Source organism: Hemitrygon akajei, chromosome 8 (assembly GCF_048418815.1).
Source record: "Hemitrygon akajei chromosome 8, sHemAka1.3, whole genome shotgun sequence".
Classification (NCBI taxonomy): domain Eukaryota; kingdom Metazoa; phylum Chordata; class Chondrichthyes; order Myliobatiformes; family Dasyatidae; genus Hemitrygon; species Hemitrygon akajei.
In genome coordinates this window covers 103099039-103125172 of record NC_133131.1, presented here as the reverse complement: position 1 = coordinate 103125172, position 26134 = coordinate 103099039, and the positions used below count along the sequence as shown (strand labels likewise).

Sequence of the window (26134 nt, the reverse complement as noted above, 5' to 3'; positions counted from 1 at the left end):
GAGTCTAGACTGACATCTACATCATTTATTATTATATTATAATTTGTCCTCAACTGTGCCTGTTGTCTTGTTTATTAATTATTGTACTGCCCTGCACTGTTTTGTGCACTTTATGTAGTCCTGTGCAGGTCTGTAGTCTAGTGCAGTTTTTATGTTTTAAGTAGTCTAGTGTAGCCTTGTGCTGTCTCACATAGCCTAGTGTACTTTTGTGTTTCATTTAGCACCAGGGTCCTGGAGGAACGTTGTTTCATTTTTACTATGTACTGTACTAGCAGTTTATGGTCAAAATGACTAGACTTGACTAACAACCATACAGCACAACTTTTGCCAGCTACACCATTCTCTTACCAACTGCCACAGCTTTCCCCTCCCTTTCTGCAGCTCTCCCTGACTCTCAGATCCGTTCATCCCTCCCTCACAGACACTTGTACCTGTGACAATAAGAGGTCTGTGACACCTGTCCCTACACCACTTTCCTCATCACCATCTGAAACACTCCTTCCAGGTGAGGCAGTCATTCACATGCAAACCTTCTGGCTTTAATGATTACTTCTGGTGCCCCTGATGTGGCCTTTGCTATGTCAGTGAGACCAGACTCAGACTATGAAACCACTGGTGCTCTGTCTGCTGTGTCCAGATGGATCTCCTGGTTGCTAGCCATTTTAATTCTCCTCCCATTTTCCCACATCAATATGTCTATCTTTACTGGCGTTCTCTACTGCCAGGCTAAGGCCTGATGCAAACTAGAGAACAGCACCTCCTTTTCCAGTCTGCAATCTAATAGTAATATCATTCTCCAATTTCAGTAAACTGTTCCCTGCTCTTTCCCTTTTCTCTCTCCTCCTGATCTACCCAGTTTATCTTGCACTCACCCTGGCCCCCATCACCCTATTTCCTTTCCCTCCCCCAACCTCTCAACCTGCTCATCACTCACATACTCCTCCCACTGGTTCTACTCCCCACTAGCCCCATCTGCCCTCCATTCTCCAACTTCCTCCCCATTCATATTCCATGATCTTCAGCCCTTTGTCACTTCTGTCTATTGTCACCCAGCTTGTGCTGCTGTCTCCACTTACCTTTACCATCTGCCTATCACCCCTCCTCACTTGGATGCTTCACCTCTCCTCTACCTTTCAGTCTAGATGAAGGGTCTCGACATAAAATATTGATTTGTCTATTTCCATCAATTGATTTTGCCTAATTAACAGAGTTCCTCCAGATTCTAGTGTGTGCAGACTCTTATATTTTTCTGGATGATCTGCCCACTTTCCAACCTCCTTAATCCCCTCATATCCACTTACCTTTCCGTGATTTCTAATCCCGCCCCCCCCCCCTCCCCACCACCACCACCATTTACTTCTGAGTACCATGAAACTCGGGATAATCCAGTATCAGATTGTTCAGAAATCCTCTGGCTCATTGGGTTCTGCCTCCCACTCTCCCTTTAAACACATCAGAACTCTGTTTCCACACTCCCTTTAAATACCAGGGTCCTTTAACTCTGCTCCCTTTAAACATACCAGGTTCATTGAAAAAAATATGATAGCTCTGTGTAAGATCTTAAAACTAGTGAATTAACACCATTATTGGAGTGTTGCTGTATTGTCTCTTCCAACTCAGTACCTCACCTTTTCCACATGAACTTTATCCTCTCCCTCCAAGTCAGGTCAAGTCACTATTATTTCATTTCGACCATAACTGCTGGTACAGTACATAGTAAAAATGAGACAGCATTTTTCAGGACCATGGTGTTACACGACACAGTACAAAAACTAGGCTGAACTATGTAAAAAAAAACTAAAAAAAAACTACACTAGACTACAGACCTACCCAGGACTGCATAAAGTGCACAAAATAGTGCAGGCAATACAATAAATAATAAACAGGACAATAGGGCAGTAAGGTGTCAGTCCAGGCTCTGGGTATTGGGGAGTCTGATAGCTTGGGGGAAGAAACTATTACATAGTCTGGTTGTGAGAGCCCAAATGCTTCAGAGCCTTTTCCCAGACAGCAGGTGGGAGAAGACTTTGTATGAGGGGTGCGTGGGGCCCTTCATAATACTGTTTGCTTTGCGGATGCAGTGTGTAGTGTAAACGTCCGTGATGGCGGGAAGAGAGACCCCGATGATCTTCTCAGCTGACCTCACTATCCGCTGCAGGGTCTTGCGATCTGAGATGGTGCAATTTCCGAACCAGGCAGTGATGCAGCTGCTCAGGATACTCTCAATGCAACCCCTGTAGAATGTGATGAGGATGGGGGGGTGGGAGATGGACTTTTCTCAGCCTTCGCAGAAAGTAGAGACGCTGCTGGGCTTTCTTTGCTATGGAGCTGGTGTTGAGGGACCAGGTGAGATTCTCCGCCAGGTGAACACCAAGAAATTTGGTGCTCTTGACAATCTCTACCGAGGAGCCATGGATGTCCAGCGGGGACTGGTTGCTCCGTGCCCTCCTGAAGTCAACAACTATCCCTTTTATTTTGTTCACATTCAGAGATGGGTTGTTGGCTCTGCACCAGTCCGTTAGCCACTGCACCTCTCTTTAAGCTGACTCATCGTTCTTGCTGATGAGACCCACCACGGTCGTGTCATTGGCGAACTTGATGATGTGGCTCGAGCAATGTGTTGCAGCACAGTCGTGGGTCAGCAGACTGAACAGTGGTGGACTGAGCACACAGCTCTGGGGGGTGGGGGGGGGATCCTGCTCAGTGTGATGGTGTTGGAGATGCTGCTCCCGATCCAGACTGACTGAGGTCTCCCAGTCAGGAAGTCTAGGACTAGTTGCAGAGGAAAGTGTTCAGGCCCAGTAGGCTCAGCTTTCCAGTCAGTTTCTGAGGGATGATTGTGTTGAATGCTGAACTGAAGTTTATGAACAGCATTCGAATGTATGTGTCTTTTTTGTCCAGGTGGGTTAGGGCCAGGTGGAGGGTGATGGCAATGACATCGTCTGTTGATACAGTTGGGACAGTACGCAAACTGCAACTCCATACTGCATCATATCATTTTTACTCCTATTACTCCCTCCATTATTTATCCCTTTTGTACCTGTTTGGCCTAAAAATGTACCTGATTCTGTTTCATTGTGCAGTGATTCAGGCACAGTAGATTCCAGTTTATTGGGACACATTGGAACCAGTACATTTTGGCCCCATTCTGCCTCAACTAGCTGAAGTTTCATGGAAATAGTTAAATAGGTATAAAAAAAGAAAACTACTGTTTAACTGAGTAACAATTTATGTATTTAAATGAAATACAGACCAAATTAGAATACTACTAATACCATACTATGATGCTATAAAACTCTGTATAAGTTCCTTTTAGTTATTGACAGAGGAATTCATACAGTACATGCTGCCGTGTTCTTTTGATTGACTTAAATGAACAAAATCAACGTAGACACCTAGTACAAATAATAGACTGCCTTCATACGAAGCTTTGATGATTGCATCCTCCAAATCTTCATTTTCATTATAACATTCAGGATAATTACCAATACGTCCAAGTTCTTCTTAGGATGCTGCCTGGCCTACTGAGTTCCTCCCACATTTTGTGTGTGTTGTGAAGGTAGTGAAATCATTTCATTTTCACTACCGACTATTTCTGGCATCACTCAGTGCTCAGCTCACTACAGTTCTGAATTGTTCAACTGCTTATTTCTCGCCAACTATCAGTGACACAGAACTCACAACTGACACTGTTTATAAACTGTTCTCTCCAAGTACAGTGTAGTGTGCAGTGGCCACATAAGTGGCGCTTGTTAGAACCTGTTCAGAAACAGTCTCCTGTCCCAATTATGCAACCAAGTGTCCCAAATAAGCAAAGGGAATCCTGGCTATTTTTTCAATTAGTCTTTGTTCTTTAGGAGTTATCCCAAATATGCAGCTGCCTCAATTAACTGGAACCCACTGTGTTGAGTCTATGTAAAATGGCACTTCAGTTATTGCTAATTCTAACTGTATTTCCTGTTGCATACTCTCCAAAATACTTTATCAAATTTATCAACAAAATAAATAAGAGTGACCGGTCAGGACTATTTTGTTTAAAAATTACTTAACATTAGGTTTGGTTGTATATTAAAATGCAGAAGTTTTTAAATAAAATCACATAATTTGATGTTAGTTTTTTATATTATAATGCTTTCTTTGGAGTTTCACTTTTGCTTGTCTCGAAAGCCTGGAATTATAGAACTAGATACTATTTACCTCAGATTATTTTAGACAACATTTGTATTCATATCACTGAAATAAAAATTATTGCCCAGAAATTGCACTCCTTATGACATTTTTTGTGCAGTAATTCAATTTTAAAGGTACATTTTTCATCCCATCAGTGACAGGAAAATAAAAGAACTGACCCTGTAGTAGATGGTGAGTAATATGTGAGGTAAAGTTTGTTCATTGTTACCCCAGCCTCACTTATTATTGCTGGATATCAGGTTATTGTCAGCCTTTCCACATGATGAACAATAGAGATCTAAGTGCCATCTCCGATAGTCTGATCTGTGTGACAAGGTACCAGTCACAGCACAGGATTTGGATCTGGCTAGAGGAACTGCAAAACTGTGTCCCATGCCGTCCACCCACCAATCCCATCCCTTCTCCAAGATTGATCCCTTTTCAGCCATTGTCAACCACCATGGAAAGAAATTCTTCAAACCAATCACATCACAGCAAAGTTTTTACATATGAAACAAGATGAAAACCATCAAGGCAATTTTGTTAAGTGCATTCTTTCCCAATTACCCAATTTTCTTTCTTTTTCTCCCAAATTACCATACTGCTTATTAATGCTTCACGCAGGACTCATTTGTTATGGGGAAAAAGGTTGGACTGTAGTCTCTAGATTTATTAGTTTTTTTTAGTCAGAAAGAATTTGAAGCAAACTGCTTTTAAATGCAGTGGCCACTGTCAGTGCTTCCTCAAACTTCTTCCCAAATTCTCAGACTCTGCCAGAAATTTCAGCCACAGTTGTTGGAGAAAGCAAAACATCTCCAGAGTTGATCTATTGCCCAATCGTGATATGAACCCCAAACAGACAGATACGTACTCATAATCAGTGTTTCTTCTGTACAGCTACATAATGGTGTTGAAAGAGAATGAAACGGGTAGATTGTCTTAGTAAAAGCATTCTGATATAGAAAATTTGAATGCTTGAGGAGAAACTGAAAACTAATGCCTTCAGTTCAAATTCCCTGTTTTGATTTCTAACTTGTTTCGTCCCCACACTCTCTCCAGACTTCTTTGATAGCGGTCTAACGCCTACTGCTGTTTCTCATTCTGGATCTATCCAAAAACCAGAACAAGCAGAGAAGACTGTGGAAAGGTGAAATTCTGATGTGGTAATTATGAACTAATTACAAAGCAAGTTTAGTAATTGTACCATATGTAAATGGTGTGTATGAGTTTAAATACTATTCATTTCTGAAAAAGGTCTATTTAATTTTTAATTATTAATTTGTTTTCATTATATCTTGATAAACAAATATGTCATGCAAAACCCTATAACCGTATATTTATTTGGTAGGCCTCCACCTCTTATAAACATTTTCTAATCATTATTGTCACTTTATGTAACATGATAGATGTCAAAAGTGTTACTAGAACAATTAAAAAAGAATAAGTTTAATAATTCACAAAATACTGGAGGAACTCAACAGGTCAGGCAGCATCTGTGGAAATGAATGAACTGTCGACATTTCGGGCTGAGCCACTTTTTCAGGTCTGAGTAGGAAGGGGGAAGGTGCCAGATGTAAAAAGGTGGGGAGAGGGGAAGGAGGACAGGCTAGAAGGTGATAGCTGAAGCCAGGTAGGTGGAAAAGATAAAGGGCTGGAGAAGAAGGAATCTGATAGGAGCAGAGTGCACCTTGGGAGAAAGGGAAGAAGAAGATGCACCAGAGTGGAGGTGATAAGCAGCTGAGGAGAAGAGATAGGAGGTCAGAGTGAGGAATTAAAGAGGAGGAAAGGTGGGTGGGAAGAAATACCAGAAGGAAAAACCGATGTTCATGCCATTAGGTTGGAGGCTACCTAGAACAGAATGAGGTGTTACTCCTCCATCCTAAAAGTGGTCTTTTCATGACAAAAGAGGAGGCCATGTCAGAATGGGAATGGAGATAGGAATTAAAATGTTTGGCCACTGGGAAATTCTGCTTTTGGCAGGTGGAGTGGAGGTGCTCGACAAAGTGGACCCCAGTTTACATCGGGTCACACTAACGTAGAGGAGGCTGCATCAGGAGTACCTGATGCAATAGACGACCCTAACAGATTCTTAGGTGAAGTGTTGCCTCACCCGGAAGGACTGTCTGAGGCCCTGAATAACGGTAAGGGAGGAGGTGAATGGCAGGTGTGGCATTTCTGTCACTTGCAGGGATATGTAGCAGGTGGGAGATTAGAGGGACAAATAGACAAGGAAATCATGGAGGGGGCAATCTCTGTGGGGGGATGTAAAGATATGTTTGGTGGTAGAATCTCATTGAAGATGGCAGAATTTGTGGAGAATGATGTGTTGGATGTGGTGCTTCGTGGGATGGTAGGTGAGGACAAGAGGAACTCTATCCCTGTTAAGGCAGTAGTAAGATGGGGTGAGCTCGGATGTCTGGGAAATGGAGAAGATGTGGGTGAGGACAACATCAGTGGTGGAAGAAGGGAAACATCATTCTTTGAAGGAGGACATCTCTGATGTTCTGGAAAGGAAGGCCTCATCCTGGGAACAGATGCGGTGGAGATGAAGGAACTGAGAAAAGGGAATAACATTTTTACAGGAGACAGGGTGAGAGGAGGTATAGTCAAGACAGCCATGATAACCAGTAGGCTTATAAAAGATATCGGTAGACAGTTTTATCTCCAGAGATCGAGAAAGTGGAGAGAAGTGTCAGAAATTGTCTAAGTGAATTTATTTATTACAAAAGCTAATAAAAATCAATAAGTCTATTTTTAAAGAATTAGTGTTCATTTAGTATTGAGAATACTAAAGTACTTTTCAGGACAGAAGATTGTATTCATTCTCTCTTGAAAGTTCATATCATTGTTAAACAAGGTGAACTAAATTTTTGATAATTAATTGCTTCAAAACATAATCAGAATAATGCTGTTCCTTTAGGAAAGAGAATACTGCTGAATCTTTGCCAGAAGGATTCTTTGATGATCCAGTAAAGGATGCAATGGCAAGTACATATAGAATCTACATTATTCTCCAAAGCTAATACAATTTTTAATTATGCATGTTTTTATTTGTTGCCTGTTTTTGCAAGGTTTATTTTGATAAGCTGTAGAGAGCAACACAGACCTGCTATATTTCTGATAACTGATTATTACCTTTCTCACTCTCGCCTAATACTGCAGGTGCGGAAGGTAGACCTACCGAAAGATCAGATGGATAAAGAATGGGAAGAATTTCAAAAAGAAATCAGACAGGTTAATACGGTGAGTCATTTTAAGAATATGAAGTATTATTTGCAGTCACATATTAGAAAACTGTGGATAGAAGATCATCTATCCTTTATTATTAAACTGCACTGTTTCAAATCTGGGTCAGAACTTATAAAACAATGTACAGCTGCATTGGGCTCTCAGATGTTTTTTAAAAAATATTTTTAGGATCTATTGGCAAGGCCAGCATTTATAGCCTATTCTTAGTTGAGAAGATGGTGGTGTGTAGCTTTCTCACCTGCTGTAAGTGCTATTTTGGTATTGGTTTATTATTGTCATTTATCAAGATGCACTGAAAAGCTTGTCTTACATACGGTTTATACTAATTAAATCATTACACAGTACGTTGAGCTAGAATAAGGTAAAGTAATAACAATGCAGAATAAAGTGTCAAAGCCACCATAAAATGCACGATCATATTAGATTAATAGGCCAAAAGTCCATCTGTTCGTACCACGGGTCCATTCAAGAGTCTGATAAAATGGGATAGAAGCTATCCTTGAGCCTGGTGGTCAGTGCTTTCAAGCATGTATATCTTCGGCCTGATGGGAGAGGGGAGAATGTCTGAGGTGGGTGGGATTTTTGATTACGCACGCTACTTTACAGAGAGAGCGAGAAGTATAGACAGAGTCCATAGGGGGAGACTGGTTCTTGTGATGTGCTGAGGTGTGTCCACAACTCTGTGGTTTGTTGAAGAAATGTGCAAAGCAGTTGCCATAGCAAAGTGTTATGCATCCAGACAGAATGTATCTGTGGTGTATCGGTAAAAATTGGTAAGAGTTTATAGGGACAAATCACATTTGTTTAGTAACTGAGGCATTGCTGAACTTTCTTGGCTGAGATGTCAACGTGGCTAGAACATGGCAGACTATTGGTGATAAGCAACACACATAAAATGCTGGAAACATCGACTGTTCTCTTTTTCATAGATGCTGCCTGGCCTGCTGAGTTCCGCCAGCATTTTGGGTGTGTTGCTTGGATTTCCAGCGTCTGCATTTTCTCTTGTTTGTGAGGCTTTTCACACCTCAAAACTTAAAGCTCTCAACCTCAAGACTGGTACTTTTGCTGATGATACTCCAACAGTGTCGAGGAGGAAGCTCCAGACTTTAGACCCAGCATCGGGTCATCAACGTATCTTCATGTCAGGGTTACACCTTACTTGTGAACAAAGCAGATGAGCTTAGAGCGTGGATCATTACTTGGAGCTATGATGTGGTGGCCATTACAGAGACTTGGAAGGCTCAGGGACAGGTTTGGTTACGACAGGTGCCGGGTTTTAGATGTTTCAGAAAGGATAGGGAGGGAGGCAGAAGAGGTGGGGGCATGGCACTGTTGATCAGAGATAGTGTCACAGCTGCAGAAAAGGTGGACGTCATGGAGGGATTGTCTACGGAGAATCTCTGGGCGGAGGTTAGGAACAGGAAGGGGTCAATAACTTTACGGGGTGTTTTTTATAGGCCACCCCAAGGTAACAGGGATATCGAGGAACAGTTAGGGAAACGGATCCTGGAAAGGTGTAATAATAACAGAGTTGTAGTGATGGGAGATTTTAATTCCCCAAATATCGATTGGCATCTCCCTAGAGCAAGGGGTTTAGATAGGGTGGAGTTTGTTAAATGTGTTCAGGAAGGTTTCATGACACAATATGTAGATAAGCCTACAAGAGGAGAGGCTATACTTGGTATTGGGAAATGGACCTGGTCAGATGTCAGATCTCTCAGTGGGAGAGCATTTTGGAGATAGTGACCATAATTCTTTTTTCTTTACAATAGGCAAAGAGTAGTTGTAGACGGGTGATATTCTGCATGGAGGTTGGTGACCAGTGGTGTGCCTCAGGGATCTGTTCTGGGACCCTTACTCTTCGTGATTTTTATAAATGACCTGGATGAGGAAGTGGAGGGATGGGTTAGTAAGTTTGCTGATGACACAAAGGTTGGAGGTGTTATGGATAGTGTGGAGGGCTGTCAGAGGTTACAGCGGGACATGATAGGATGCAAAACTGGGCTGAGAAGTGGAAGATGGAGTTCAACTCAGATAAGTGTGAAGTGGTTCATTTTGGTAGGTCAAATATGATGGCAGAATAGTATTAATGGTAAGACTCTTGGCAGTGTGGAGGATCAGAGGAGTCTGGGGTCCGAGTCCATAGGACGCTCAAAGCAGCTGCGCAGGTTGACTTTGTGATTAAGAAGGCATACAGTGTATTGGCCTTCATTAATCGTGGAATTGAATTTAGGAGCCAAGAGGTAATGTTGCAGCTATATAGGACCCTGGTCAGACCCCACTGGGTACTGTGCTCAGTTCTGGTCACCTCACTACAGGAAGGATGTGGAAGTCATAGAAAGGGTGCAGAAGAGATTTACAAGGATGTTGCCTGGATTGGGGAGCATGCCTTATGAAAACAGGTTGCGTGAACTCGGCCTTTTCTCTTTGGAGCGAAGGAGGATGAGAGGTGACCTGATACAGGTGTATAAGATGATGAGAGGCATTGATTGTGTGGATAGTCAGAGGCTTTTTCCCAGGGCTGAAATGGTTGCTACAGAAGGACACAGGTTTAAGGTGCTGGGGAGTAGGTACAGAGGAGATGTCAGGGGTAAGTTTTTTACTCAGAGAGTGGTGAGTGCATGGAATGGGCTGCCGGCAATGGTGGTGGAGGTGGATATGATAGGGTCTTTTAAGAAACTTATGGATAGGTACATAGAACTTAGAAAAATAGAGGGCTATGGGTAAACCTAGTAATTTCTAAGGTAGGGACGTGTTCGGCACGTTTGTGGGCCGAAGGGCCTGTATTGTGCTGTAGGTTTTCTATGTTTCTATGAATCTGCAGATTATGGTGTTCCCTTACACCTGCTGCCCTTGTGTCTCTGGGTAGTAGAATTTGTGATTTTGGGAGGTAATCACGCAGAAGAGGTTTGGCCCGAAGGCACTTGCAGTGTTGGTCTTGAGCTGGAATAATTGACTCAGACTATCAGAACAATCCTTCTTTGCGGAAGGTTTGATTTGAGGTACAGAGGTGTTTTCTGTTTGGTAGCCATTGACTTGAGTTTTATGAAGGCACATATAAAAATGCTGGCTTGATGTCGAGGGGAATTACTCTTATCTCACTTCCACAATTCATGCTGCTTGGTCTGTTTTCACCAGGCTGTAATGGGTCTGGAGTCAAGTGAGACCAGGATTGGTCTGTACCTGTAGCCTGGATCTAGCAGATCAACTGTACAGGAAGGATTAGGTACATCAGACCTCACCTGCAGAAACTGAGAGAAATAGGATAAGCAAAGGGAAGCATGGAAGAGGTGAAGGTCAGAGAGGATACAGTCAATTTCGGTTAATTGGGACCACATTGGGGCCAGTACATTTGGGCTCAATTAAGCAGTTGTCCCAATTAGCCAAAGTTTCATGGAAATAGTTAAACCAGTACAGTATTAAAAAGACAAACTACAGTTTAACTGAGTAACAAATTATGTACTGTACTTAAATGAAACATAGAATAAATTGGATCCAACTGCTTATTTCTTGCTATTAGTGACAAAAATCACTGCTTTTTGAACACACACACTCAACGAATGCTATTTAAAAACTTGGTTCTAAGCATGGTATAGCATCTTAACAGCCACATCAGTGATTCTGTTTAGAACCTGTTTGGGACCAGTCTCCTGTCCCAGTTGCCCATATTCAGCTCAGAACCCTCTAAGACCCTCCTCTCCATGTACCTATCCAAATCCCTCAACCACTTCCTCTGGAAGCTCATTCTAGATACTCAATAACTCTGTGTAAAGAAGTTATTTCTCAGGTCTCTTTCAAATCTCTCCCCATTTATCTTGTATCTATGCCCTCAAATTCAGGATTTCCCACCCCCTGGCTATGACCATCCACCTTATCCATACTCCTCATAATACCAAAATGGCACCAGAACGTGGCAACTCTTTTGCACGCAGCTCTGAAGGGAATGATAAAATACTCCTATTTCAGACGACTGCAGCTGAAATCCACTGTCACAGCATGGGGACTTCAGTAAGGAGCTTTGTTTTAAGATGCTTAAAAAAAATCTTAGCGATTTTCAAACTTGCGGACCCCGACTGCAGACTTGGGTTGCTAGTGCAATTCCCCTTTAAGAAAAAGGAAACACGGTCTGTGTACTGGCTTGCAAGTAAAATTGAAATGCAGAGCCCTTAGACACCCCCACCCCCTGCTAACCCGCTGGTGAAATAAACAGTTTCTGGAAAATAAAACTTGAAGATTTCAGAGCAAGATTGCAATACCCGAGGAGACACCAGTGATTGCAGTGTGCCTTGTTTCATGAATACATGCCTCAGCCCCATCATTTCAGATGCAGCCTTGCAGTCCAGGGCTTCACCATCCATCACTTGGACAGGACAGCAGAGTCTCTTAAAGGTAGTGGAGGCGGAGGTCCTTCATGATTATTTCATCATGGTGCATCGATGTGGTGGTTCTGCCTCGGTCTTGCTCACCCGACCTGGAACATCTGGTGGCCGAGTGAGTTTTCTACCATCATCCTGGTAGCAGTGTACATTCCACCCTGGCCAACATCAGGAGGAGCTGAGCACCGTGATCAGCAGTCATGAAACAGCACACCTTGATGCCTTCCTGATCATTGCAGGAAATTTCAACCAGACCAGCTTGAAGAAGTATGACCAACTGCTACCAACATACCACCTGTGGAACCAGAAAAGCCAGTACACTTGACCACTGTCACACCAGAATACTTATTGTGCCATCCCACACCTACACTTTGATACAAGAGATCCAGGTACAACCTACAGAAGGCTATTTTAAATGCAGAAAATAATTCCAACTGAAGTTAGACATGGAATTATATGCACATCAGCTCTGGCAGGGTTGTATGCCATTATTTCCTACAAGGCAAAATGTAGCATCGTAAATGACTGTGATACTTCACTCCCAGATGAGCAAAATGCCCTTTATGCATGCTTTGAAAGGGAGAATCAAACTACACCAGTGCAAATCTCTGCAGCATCTGGTGACCCTGTAATCTCTGTCTCGGAGGCTGATGTCAGAACATCTTTCAAAAGAGTGAACCCGCGCAAGGCGTCAAACCCCAATGGTGTACCTGCTAGGGAACTGAAAACCTGTGCCAACCAACTGGCAGGAGTGTTCAAGGACATCTTCAGTCTCTCACTGCTACGGTTGGAAGTTGCCACCTGCTTCAAAAGGGTGACAATAATACCAGTACCCAAGAAGAACAGGGTGAGCTGCCTCAATGACTATTACCCAGTTGCACTCACATTTACTGTGATAAAGTGCTTTGAGGTTGGCTGTGGCTAGGCTACTTAAGCAAGGACCTGAACCCACTGCAATTTGCCTATTGTCAATAGGTCTACCGTGGATGCAATCTCACTGGCCCTCCAACCAGCTTTGGACCACCTAGATAATAGCAATTCCAACATCAGGCTGCTTTTTATTGATTACAGCTCAGCGTTCAACACCATCATACCCTCAGTACTAATCAACAAATCCTGGGCCTTTGTACCTCCCTCTGAAACTGGATCCTTGACTTCCTCGTTGCGAAACCCAGTCAGTACGGATCAGAAATAACATCTCCTTGCTGACAATCGACAGCAGCGCACCTGAAGGATGTGTGCTTAGCCCACTGCTCTGCTCTCTACACACGTGACTGTGTGGCTAGGCACGACTCAAACACCATTTATACATTTGCTGAAACACAACTATTGCTGGCAGAATTTCAGATGGTAACGAGGAAGCGTACAAGAGTGAGGATAGATTACCTGGTTGAAGGGTGTTGCAGCAAAAGCTTTGCATTCAATGTCAATAAGATTAAGGAATTGACTGTGGACTTCAGGAAGGGGAAGTCGAGGGAACACGCACCAATCCTTGTTGAGGGATCAGCAGTGGAAAGGCTGTGTAAGTTCAAGTTCCTGGGTATCAACGTCTCTGAAAATCCATTCTGGGCCCAACATATTGATGCAATTGCAAGAAGGCACAACAACGGCTATATTTCATTAAAGTTTGAGGAGATTTATTGTGTCACCAAAGACTTTAGCAAATTTCTACAGATGTACTATGGAGAGCATCTAACTGGTTGCATAACAATCCGGTATGAAGGGGCCACTGCACAGGATTGGAAAAAAATGGCACAGAGTTGTAAACTCAACCAGCTCCATATTGGGCACAAGCCTTTTCAGTATCGAGGACATCTTCAAAAGGCAATGACTCAAAAAGACAATGATTTTGAAAATATACGTGTGTGTGTGTGTATATATAAAATGTATTTTATAGGTTTTTTAATGTACATATGCCAATGGTATAAACCGGATTCTAATGGTTTTATAAACATTCTGCACTCCTAGGAATAATGATCCAGCCTGGATAACCTCTTCTACAACTCATGTATTTTAATCCAGGCAGTATCTTTGTAAATCCCTTCTGTAACTTCTTCATCTTGATAGTGTGTTTCCCTTGACAGTGACCAAAACTGTGTACAATATCCCTGGTGTGGCCTCACCAATGCTATGAAACTGCAACATAATATCCCTTCTCCTAAACTCGATGTCCAGACTGATGAAGATCAGCATGCTAACTGCCCTCTTCATCACCCTATCTATTTGCACGGGTGCTTTTAATGAACAGTGCACTTAGTCCTCCCACGTCCCTCTGTTCCACAATACTCATCACTGCCACTATTCACTGTATATGTCTTACCCTGGTTCAAAATGCATCACCTCACACTTATCTATTTGCTATTCCTCAACCCATCTTCCCATCTAATCAAGATCACTTGCAATTCACTGTAACCTGTTTCATTGTCAGTAAGACCCCAGAATTTAGAATCATCAGCAAACCATTGCTAAAATCATTGCCAATCGTGCCAAGTACATTCATATGTAAATCATTTCCATAAGTAATGAATAGCAAAGGTCCTAACACTGACTTCTCATTTTTTAAAATTTTATTATTGATTAAAAAAATAAATAAAGACAAATACAAATCAGAGGAGAGGTTATATCAAATACATATTTCAATAAAAGTACAAACCAAAAAAGGAATGTACACTGTCAAAATCATATATAGTATAATATTGAGCTAATATATAAAAGGAACCACAACTCCTCTTAATGCGTGAAAAAAAGACTCAAAATTTCAAATATTGGGAAGAAAAAAAAACCCACTAAACTAACCTATAACAAAAAAAAAGACTGGGCATTCCATTTGAGGATATAATTACAAAAAAAAGGGGGAAATTCCTTCCGGTCAAATCTGAAACATCATGGAGAAGAAGAAAAAAGATTACCTAAAAAAGTGAAAAAAAAGTAAAAAAGAAGAACTTTTAAATCATATGAAAATATTGAATGAAAGGTCGCCAGGTTTGCTCAAATTCAAAAGATGTATCAAACGTCCGATTTCTAAATTTCTTCAAGCTTAAACACGACATAATGGAGGAGAGCCAAAAAAAAGTAGGTGGATTAGGATCTTTCCAATACAACAAAATAGCTCTCCTAGCCAATAAAGTTGAAAAAGCTATAATACGTTGAGCGGAAGCAGAAACACTGACTTCTGAGATACCCCACTAGTCACAGGCTCCAGTCCAGGAATCAACTTTTAACCATCACTGTTTTCTTCCTCACATCGTTCCAATTCTGAATCCACCTTGCTGTGCCCCCTTAATCCCATGCGACCTAACCTTCCTGATCAGCCTCCCATATAGACCTTGTCAAAAGCCTTACTAAAGTCCCTATTGGCAACATCCATTGCCCTACCATCATCTCTCCCTTCAGTTACCTCTTCATAAATTTCCAAAAGATTCATCAGGCATGACCTCCCTCTCACAAAACCATGCTGACTGTTCCTCATCAGGCCTTGCTATACAAATGATAGTAGATTTTGTCCCTCAGATTCCCACCAATAACTTCCCTACAGCTGCAGTCAGGCTCATTGCCCTGTAGTTCCTGGCTTTTTCTTCCTACCCTTCAGTGAACAAATGACCACCCTCCAGTCTTCTTGCACTTCACCAGTGGCTAATGGTGAAATTTATATTTCTGAAAGTGCCTTTACGATTTCTTGCATGGCTTCCCATAAAGTCCAGGGTGCACTTTGATTTGCCCCTCATAATGTGCTTCAAGGTGTCAAATACTTCTTTCCCATAATATACATATGATCTAATACCTCACTACTTATTCCCCTCATTTCCTTGGCATCCAGGAGAAATAGACATTAAAAATCTCTTGCAGTTCTACGCATAGGTAGCCCTGATGGTCTTTAAGAGGAACTAGTCTCCCACTTGCTCCCTTTTACTGTTAATATAATTAGACCATAAAATATAAGAGCAGAAGTAGGCCATTCAGCCCATTGAGTCTGCTCCACCATTCAATCATGGGCTGTTCCAATTCTTCCAGTCATCCCCACTCCCCTGCTTTCACCCCATACCCTTTGATGCCCTGGCTAACAAGAACCTATCTATCTCTGCCTTAAATGCACCCAGTGACTTGGCCTCCACAGCCACTTATGGCATCAAACTCCACAGATTTACCACCCTCTGCATCTCTGTTCTAAATGTACGTCTTTCAATCCTGAAATGATGCCCTTTTGTCCTGGACTCCCCTACCATGGGAAATTACGTTGCCATATCTAATCTGTTCAGGCCTTTTAACATTTGCAATGATTCTGTGAGATCCTCCCTTATTCTCCTGAACTCCAGGGAATACAGCCCAAGAGCTGCGAGGCGTTCCTCATACAGTAACCTTTTCATTCCTGGAGTCATTCTCGTGAATCTTCTCTGAACCCTCCAATGTCAGTATATCCTTTCTAAAATAAACTGCACACAAAGCTCCAAGTGTGGTCTCACCAGTGCCTTATAGAGCCTCAACATCACATCCCTGCTTTTATATTTTATACTTCTAGAAATGAATGCCAACATTGCATACACCTTCTTCACCACCGACTCAACCTGGAGGTTAACCTTTACGGTATCCTGCACAAAGACTCACTGCATTTGCATCTCTGCATTTTGAATTCTCTGCCCATCTAAATGATAGTCTGCCCGATTATTTCTTCCACCAAGGTGCATGACTATACACTTTCCAACATTGTATTTCATTTGCCACTAACCCCAAAACTATCTAAGTCTCTCTGCAGGCTCTCCGTTTCCTCAACACTACCCACTCCTCCACCTATCTTTGTATCATTGGCAAATCCAGCCACAAATCCATTAATACCATAGTCCAAATCATTGACATACATCATTAAAAGCAGTGGTCCCAACATCAACCACTGTGGAACTCCACTGGTAACTGGCAGCCAGTCAGAATAGGATTCCTTTATTCACACTCTGTTTTTGTGCCAGTCAGCCAATGCTCCACCCATGCTAGTAACTTCCCTGTAATTCCTTGGGCTCTTATCTTCCCAAACAGCCTCCTGTGTGGCACCTTGTCAAAAGCCTTCTGAAAATGCAACTGCATCTCCTTTGTCTACCCTGCTTGTAATTTCCTCAAAAAATTGCAGAAGGCTAATCAGGCAGGGTTTTTCTTTCAGGAAACCATGCTGGCTTTGGTCTGTCTTGTCATGTGCCTCCAGGTACCCGATATTCTCATCCCTAACTATCAATTCCAACAATTGATGTCAGGCTAACAGGTTCATAGTTTCTTTTCTGCTGCCTCCTACCCTTCTTAAATAGCAGAGTAACATCATCCGGTACAATCTGGAATCTGTCAGTTCTTGAAAGATCATTGTTAATGCCTCTGCAATCTCTCCAACTACTTCCTTCAGAACCCAAGGGTGCATTCCATCAGATCCAGGAGATTTATCCATCCTCAGACCGTTAAGCTTCATGAGCACCATCTCAGTCATAATTTTCACTACACATATTCACTGCACAGTATGTGAAGCACATACTTCACTTCCCTGACACTCTTGAATGTCCGGTGTATTACAGATGTCTTCCACTGTGAAGACTGATGCAAATTACGCATTCAGTTACTCTGCCTGACAAATCCTTCTCATGCCCTCTTTTGTCTTTCTGATTTTCCTCGGTGGTCTTCAACTTCTTATATTCCTCAAGAGATTCATTCATACCAACTGTCTAAATATAATGTACGATTATTTCTTTTTCCTTAGCAGAGCCTCAATATTTCCCATCAGCCAGAATTCCCTGAATTTGGTATGTCTACCTTTCACCCCAGCCATAACTTGCTGGAGTCTTGATATGACCTTTATAAAAGCTGCCCACTTGCCATCTGATCCTTTGTTTTTGAATAGAGTCACCCGGTTGACCCCAGCTGGATCCTGCCAGATGCCCTCAAAGTTGACTGCTCCAATTCAGAACTTTCACCTGTAGACCTGTTCTGCTACCATATTCTTTTTTTTCAGTATGAGTCCAAATCTGCGTATTCCAGGTCTGGTTTTGCTGGTATTCTCTACAATTATGACAAAGCCTTTCTGTTAAACACCAGCCCTTTTCAATGAAGTCCAGTAGGCTGTTTATCTTATTGATTGATAAATTTGTGGCCTATGATAGAAGGAGTCAATTTTAGAAAACCTAGCACATTTATTTTTCAACGTAGTCCCTTCCTACATGTACACACTTAGTCCAGTGGTCATGGAGCATACGGATGTCTTTGTGATAAGTTCGTGGCCTAAGGTACAAGGAGATGGGTTATTAACTTCAAACTTTCTGCATTATCATTCAAAGAGTTGAACTGCACATGCATTTAGCAAGAGCATCTTGGACCTCCAGGTGGTCCACAGCAGGGGTGATTGATAAGTTCATGGCCTAAGGTAGAAGGAGATGAGTTATACAGCTGTTGTTACATGCACGTGCTGTTCTTTGAGTGAAAACACAAAGTTTAAAGTTAATAACTCATCTGCTTCTACCTTAGGCCACAAACATATCAATCACCCCTGCTGTGGACCACTACTGGAGGTCCAAGACGCCAACTTCTACAAAGAAGGGATCCGTATGGTCCACGACCGCTGGACTAAGGGTGTAAATGTAGGAAAAATAAATGTTGCTATGTTTTCTACAATTGACTCTTTCTACCTGAGGCCATGAACTTCAATCACCCCTTGTATTTATTTGTCAAACCTGCTGCCTTATTTCTTTGTGGTTCATGTAGAAAACACCTCAATCCTTCAGAAATTTACAGACTTGCAGTTTCTCTCCATTTAGCTAATAATCTGTCCAAAGCTGAGGATTATTCCATATTGTTGGGAAAGTACCAGTGTTGTAGCTATACAGAACATGCAGATAGTCCCGAGGCAAATTTTCAGCGTTGCAGTTGGGATATTGCAGTGGCTTACAACCCCTGGTATCAATGCACCTGCATGTTTCTTCATCTGAAATGAAGCAAATTGGTCGAGTGAAATCTAGCTTCAGTGCTGGCAGGGATCTTCAGAGGAGGCTGTAACAGGTTATCTCCTTGGCACCAATGAGATTTTGCTCAATTATTATACAGGTTTAAAACTGCTGCTTTTGTAATAAATATTTACCCTACTTTAATTATCACCAATTTCTTTATACACAAAGGTTTCAGAAGCAATTGTAGCAGAAGATGACGAAGAAGTTCGTTTAGATAGACAAATAGAAGAAATTGATGAACAAATGTAAGTAAATTCAAATAGGTTTTGCGTTGGGAAATGTAACAGTACAATTGATTAAATGTCTGATTGACAAAACATTGTCAATTTTTTTTAACATTGTTTTTACAGTGTTTTGTAAATTTACAATGTTAGAGGTTTAAAAGTGAAAGTGCTACACTTCAAAATATGTGTTCTGTTCCTTTTCTGTTCTATATTATCTGGTCACATCACAAGATTGGGAATGGATTAACTTTACTTCATGTTGTTTTCTGTATTAAATAGATTTCAATGTTTTAATTTTTCTTTAGTGATTCTATAGTTTCATTACTCAGTTATTTGTCTGTCACTAATGGCTTTATAGCAATGGTGATTGTTGAATGTCAAGGTATCTTCCACTTATTGGAGATGCTGTTGTCTGATTTTTTTCAATTTGAATGCTACTTGTCACTTTTTGTAAGTAGGACATTTCTGCATTATCAATTAGATTTAATTTAGCATTTCTAAAACTGCTTAGCTACATTTGTGGCATTTTCTTGTGTGTAGGTCTTCGATACTACAGCTACAAACTTTGTTGTGTTCAGTCCTTGAAGCCATTTGTTAATATCTTGTGTTTTTGAATTGGAAGTCTGTCATCTGTGATGATGAGGAGCTCAGGTGCTCAGCATTTCTGGCTCAACATAGACTTCAAAAATGTAGTTCATTGTGAAGCACTTCAAAATATCCTATGATTCTGAATATAAAATGCAGATTCTTTTTCATCCTTCTCATTCTTAATGATATCTTGATTTTCCTGCGATCTTCTACACTTGTTGGAGAAGATGTGATATGATTGAGGGTTGATTCTTTGATTTATTTTCTACTTAACTATTTGATCATGATTGATTTATTTTCCCTCTCAATCCCATTCTCCTGCTGCCTTCCCATAACCTTTGACACATAACCTATCAACCTCCAGTTTAAACAAACCAAATGATATGGTCTCCACAGCCATACACAAATCTCTGGCTAAAAAATTTCTTCCTCATTTCTGTTCCAAGGCAGTACCTCCGGTCCTAAATTTTTCCACAATTGGAAACAACCTCTCCATGTGTACCCTGTGCCTTTCAATATTCAGTGGGTTTCAGTGAGATCCTCCCTCATTCTTCTAAACTCCAGTGAGTCTAGGTGAAGAGCCATTATTCCTGGGATCATTGTTGTAAACCTCCTCTCAACCCATCCCAATGTCAGCACATCTTTTCTGAGATATGAGGTTTAAAATTGCTCACAGTACTGTACTATGTAGCCTTATAAAGCCTCAGTATTATATCCTTGCTTTATTATTCTAGTCTCCTTGAAATGAATGTTAACATTGCATCTTCCTTCCTTACCACTGACTCAACCAACAAGTTAACCTTTAAGGAATCCTGCACTAGGACTCTAAATTCCCAATATATGAATTCACTTCCCATTTAGAAAATAGTGTACACCTTTATTTCTTCTACCAAAGTGTATGACTGAATATTTCCATCTGCTACTTCTTTTCCCATTCTCCTAATATGTTCTTTTGAAGACGTGCTGCTTCTCAGCGCTATCTGCCCTTCCACCTATCTTGTGTCATCCACATACTTGGTGACAAAACCGTCAATTCCATCATCCTGAACGTTAATACAGTATATAATGAGTACAGTAGTGGACCCAACAGCAACTCTGCAGAACATCACTAGTCCCTGGTGGACAACCAGAAAAGGCCCCATTTATTCCCATTCTTTGTCTTCTGCCAGTCAGCCAATCTTTATTCCATGCTAGTATCTGCCCTATAATACCTTACATTCCTATTTTATTTGACAACTACATGTGCAGCACCTTGTCAAAGGCCTTCTGAGAATCCAAGTGAACAATATCCACTGAACTTCCTTTGTCTATCCTGCCTGCTATTTCCTCAAAGAATCATTACAAGTTTGTCAGGCAAGAATTCCCCTTGAAGAAACTATCCTGACTTGGGCCTATTTTATCATCTGCCTTCATACCCTGAAACCTCATCCCTAACTATGGACTCTTACCAGCCACTGAAGTCAAGCTAACTGGCCTATAATTTCCTGTCTTTTATCTTCCTTCCTTCCTTAAAAAGTGGAGTGATATTTGCAATCTTAAAATCCTCTGGAACTATTCCAGAATCTAGTGATTCTTAAATAATCCTATTAATTCCTCCACAACCTCTTCATCTACATTTTTTAGAACACTGGGGTGTAGTCCACCTGGCCCGGGTGACTTACTTATCTTCAGAACTCCCAGCTTCCCAAGCAAGTTCTCCTTAGTAGCCATTACACTCACTTTTGCCCCAACACTCTTCTGGTGTCTTCCACAATGAAGATTAATGTTCATCCACTACTTGTTAGCTCCCATTTACTCCCTCTCTAATGTCATTTTCCAGCAGTCTGATGTCCATTTTCACCTCTCTTTTACTTTTTGTATATCTGAAATAACTTTTGCTGTCCTCTTATATTATTGACCCGTTTACCTTCACATTTAACCTTTTCCATCCTTATTGCTTTGTTAACTTATATATATATATATTTAGCTTTCCAATCCTCTAGCTTTCCACTAATTTTTGTTATATTTTGTGCCGTTTCTTTTGCGTTTATGGTGTCTTTGACTTATCAGCTGTAGTTGCCTCATCCTCCCTTTAGAATGCTGCTGCTTCTTTGGCATCAGCTCCCAGAAATACCAGCCTTGATGCTCTATCATCATCCTGGGTTTTGTTTACTGTTTGAATGAAGATCTATGTGTATAACTTCCATTAGCAACAAATGCAAAATACTGGAGGAACTCAGCAGGCCAGGCATCGTCTATGGAAAAGAGTAAACAGTTGGCGTTTCAGGCCCCCTCCCCCCACCTTTGTACTCTGATTTCTCATATGTTTTTTCCAGTCCTGATGAAGAAGGGTCTTGGCACGAAACGTTGACTATTTATTCTTTTCTGTAGATGTTCTCCGGCCTGCTGAGTTCCTCCAGCATTTTGTGTATGTTGCTTGGATTTCCAGCACCTGCAGATTTTCTTGAGTTTATAAGACCTGTTAGGGTCTTTATACCCATGCAGTTTCTTAACTCTACCTACACTTCCTTCTAAAGATTAATTTTTTTAATCTAAAGAAACTACCCCACCTCCTCAGCCCACCTGCCTGTTTTTTTTTGATACAATGTGTATCCTTAGATGTGAAGCTCACAGCTATGATCTTCTTTCAGTCAGATGCTCACAACATCATACCTACCAATTTCTAACTGCACGAGAGAACATCTACCTTATTGTGTATACTACATGCATTCAAACATAACACTTTTAGTCCTATATTCACCATTCTTTTTTAAAAGATTTTTGTTTCATTTTGTCTAATTCAGTTTCTAAGCACTAACCCTCCTAAGAATCTCAGTGCCATTTGATGCCTCAGTTTTACCCCAGCTGTTTCTTCCAGTCTCAAATGAGTTCAAATCTAGTGTAATTATTTATAATTGGGCTAAATACAGCAAATCTGATTTCTAAACCTTATAATTTAACGAGATTGCTACAGCAATGATTTTTAAACTTCTGGAAGTGTAACCTTTATGTATGTCTCTATGATAGCCACTTGTTTTGCCCGAATTCACTTGCGTACTCAGCAAAAATGTTCTCAAAATCAATTTTTTGTAAACCTGCTTGACGCTGTTGATAAAATTAATATTATTCTTCAGTTTTGTCAGTGTGACAAAGTGTATAACAAAATATACCTTGTGTCTTTTCCAGTCAATGAGATACAAGCTGTTTATCAAATTCACTTTCATTCCAGCTGCATATTCACAGTACAAGGTTTCTAAGGAAATCAAAGCATGGGGAAGTAGACACTAAGAAAAAGATGAGCAATTCTATTTGTGTGACTGAAATCAGCAGATATGTTTGGAGCTGTATAATTTTCAATGCATAAAATTCACTTTCTTCATTTTTGCATAGGACCTTGCCTCAAAAGATAGGGTTTCATTCCCATATTAACAGTTAGTTTAAAAAATAGAAGCTCAAATATGGGAATTCACACCAGATTGCTAATTATCTCATTTTTGTTCAAGAGGAAAATCATTCACCAAGTTGGTATAATATTCATTTGGTGCAGACCCTGTTTGGAAGTACTAATTTGGAAGCCAAAGAAGAACAAACTCTTAGAATGTCATTTTGTTCTGTTGATTTTTGTTGAGACCCCACTTAGGCTGTGTTGATTTCGATAGTTATTGGTGCCATTAAACTGCCAAAAGTTCAAGACAAACAAGCTGGAATTGCACTGTTAAGTGTTTGAAAGTCAAACATGTAAATTTCCCTTTAATTTCTATCAGTTGTTTTATATTAATCCTATGTAGGAGCCTGTTCCAAGAAATTAGAGAGCATGGGATTCAAGGAAATTTGCCAGTTTGCATCCAAAATTTGCATCCAAAATTGGCTTCCTCATAGAAAGCCTGTGACCAATATTATACCATAGGAATTGTTGCTGTGACTTTCACAGTTATGCATTGACATAAAAATGAGAGGTGTGATAAATAAGTTTGCAGATAAATTGGCATGAGGTTAATAGTGAGAAGGGTAATCTTACGCTGCAGCATGATATTGATTAGCAGCTTTTTTCAAAAGTGTTGCTTCTTCAGAAATGTTTTGTGATTATGATAGACAGCTTGCAGCGGAACAAAAATATAATGTCAGACTAATTGTGTTGTGTAGGAATTTGGAGAAACAAGAAATGATTTTTATTGAATACAATGTGTTTATTTGCCTAATGGTGCTGATGTTTTCCAATAGTTCAACTAAGCTCAAAATGTTTTAATCTTTATTTCTACATGATCTTTGATGCTTCTCGCTTAAGTTGTCAACAATAATCAACCAACATTGATGGATTCTAGTTGCCCTGATACTGTTTCTCCATGACAGCAATGTCCTGGTGAAATCTTCCACCATGCTTGTCACTGACAGTGCTAAGATTTGCAAGGAAGAAGTCTAAATGGGAATGCAGAAAATGGATCTTTAGTGATGTGTTGCACTTCATGGTTTTGTATGCTTGAAGCATGTTGTCAACCAGCTGCATGTAGTTTGATGCTCTGTAATTGTCAAGAAAATTATCAGCAACATTCTTAAATGCCTTCTATGTGATTTTTCTCTAGTCCTACTAGGTGTTCTTTTGCATGCATGTGATTGACCTGTTTGTTTTGTGGAGCAACAAAAATACCTTTCTTAATACTTTCCTCAGTTATTCTGGGAAACATCTGTCTCAAATATCAAAATCCTTCACAGAAATTTTTGAGCCTAATGACAGAAGATTACATCCTTGCAGCCTTAAACTCAGTAATTTTGCTTTTACCTTTGACAAACCCAGGTCTCCAATCAGGTTATTTAACACAGACTGAGTTATTAAATGAGGCTCACTCGACATAAAAGGTTCAAAAGTTCAAAATCTATATCGATATTATTGTCGTTTTCCATTCCTGGTTTGTGCATCATGACATCTTGATCTGCCTCCTCAAGACTCCATGTATCTGGGGGCTTCGTTACTGAAAGACTATCGTCATGCGGCACAGGTCTCATGGCTGAAGGGAGATTAGGGTATTCAATGGATTTCCTGTTTTAGGCAGAGAACTCAGACACACTGGTCAGACAGAAGCAGCAGTCTGTCACATAATCCTTCTGCTCTCACCACTTCATTAAAACAGCGAGTGGCATTGACTCCCGAGTACCTCTGAGCCAAGCTCTAAGATTGACAGCACATGTTGTGCAACAAATATGAGGAGCCCAGGTTTTGTCTTGTTCACTAATTTTACACACAAAGTGAAGCTCACTGGCCTTCTTAGTAAGAGGAGTCGTGCTTTGTCTTTGAGAATTAAGCGTATACATTTGTTGCTTTTCTTAAAACCCATCCTCCCACGCAGCATCTGCCCTGCCTAAGCATGCCCAGGCATACCTGGATAAGATAAAGAACTTTTTAGCTTACATCGTGGGTGATTGTTAAAAAAAATGTTGTGTAATGGGGAAATTTCATGGTGATTTTCATGATCAACAGCCCAAAATCGAAAAGATACACCCAAAAGTATTCAGGAAGCTAAATCTTTGTTGTCCAATATAAGAGGGCACAGCAATGACCAATGGCAATCAAAATGGTGGAATTTATTCTTGGGCCAGTCCAAGGATACCCGAAGGTGACAGTGGGTGAGTTTCTGAAGAATGCACATGAAATACTTCCCTTCATTAGCCAGAGCATAAAGTCTAAAAATATGCAGGCTGTGGTGCAAGTTTATACCCCCACAAATGGACTACTCTGCACATCTGCCACATCATAGACAGGATGTAAATGTACTCAAGTGAGAACAGAGGAGGTTGATGGGCTACTGATGGAACTATGCAGAATTATGAGGGGCTTAGATAGGGTGGGCAATAAGGTAGTGTCTGAAACCAGAAATATGGTTTGTGGAAAAGATTTAGTAAGTTTAGAAGGGAATCTGAGGAAGAATTTATATATATATATACAAAGTAATATACGCACGCACGCGTGTGCACTCGGCTTCAATCTTGAGTGCACTGTGAAAGAGGTGAATGCAGGTACACTGATATTAAGCTGAAAACTGTGCTAAGTATTGGAAAAATAGATTAATATCAGCATAGTTGTATTATCACTGATGTATGTCATGAAATTTGTTGTTTTGCAGCAGTACAGTTCAAGACATAAAAGTTACTTTAAGTTGCAATAAAAATATGGTGGGTTGAATTGCTTGTTTCTGTGCTTTAAATTTATGACCCTGTTTAATAGCACTGAAAGTCAATGAGCGCACGACTTCATTTTCAGATTCAGTTAAGCACAGTTCATTTTTATGATCTGATGTTGAATGTTAAGATCCCATTACATTAATCGGATATTATGTTTCTGAGGTATGAATTTACAATTTGCGGAAAATTGAAAATTGAATAACCTCAAGGCTGAAAGAGCTAATGTTGCCACTGATATCAGCAATGTTAGCAGTAGGACATCAGTTAAGTACAATGCTGGCAAAACTGTTTTCCTAATAGTGTTGTGAATCTGAGTGGTATCCATTACAGATAAGTTTAGAAGCCTGAGGCATTTCATAGAATGCTGTGCTGATAGGACAACATGCTGGCTATGGGCTAATTTTTC

General features: G+C 40.7%; 1 protein-coding gene across 1 annotated transcript in view; it reads left to right on the top strand.

Annotated features, from left to right (window-relative positions):
* Nucleotides 1-26134, top strand: part of znf830 (zinc finger protein 830) — a 70385-nt gene that overhangs the window by 35878 nt on the left and 8373 nt on the right. Inside the window, exons 6-9 of the mRNA XM_073054311.1 lie at nt 5230-5317; nt 7091-7154; nt 7333-7413; nt 18932-19008. Coding sequence (XP_072910412.1) covers nt 5230-5317; nt 7091-7154; nt 7333-7413; nt 18932-19008 — 310 coding nt within the window. The remainder of the gene's footprint in view (nt 1-5229; nt 5318-7090; nt 7155-7332; nt 7414-18931; nt 19009-26134) is intronic.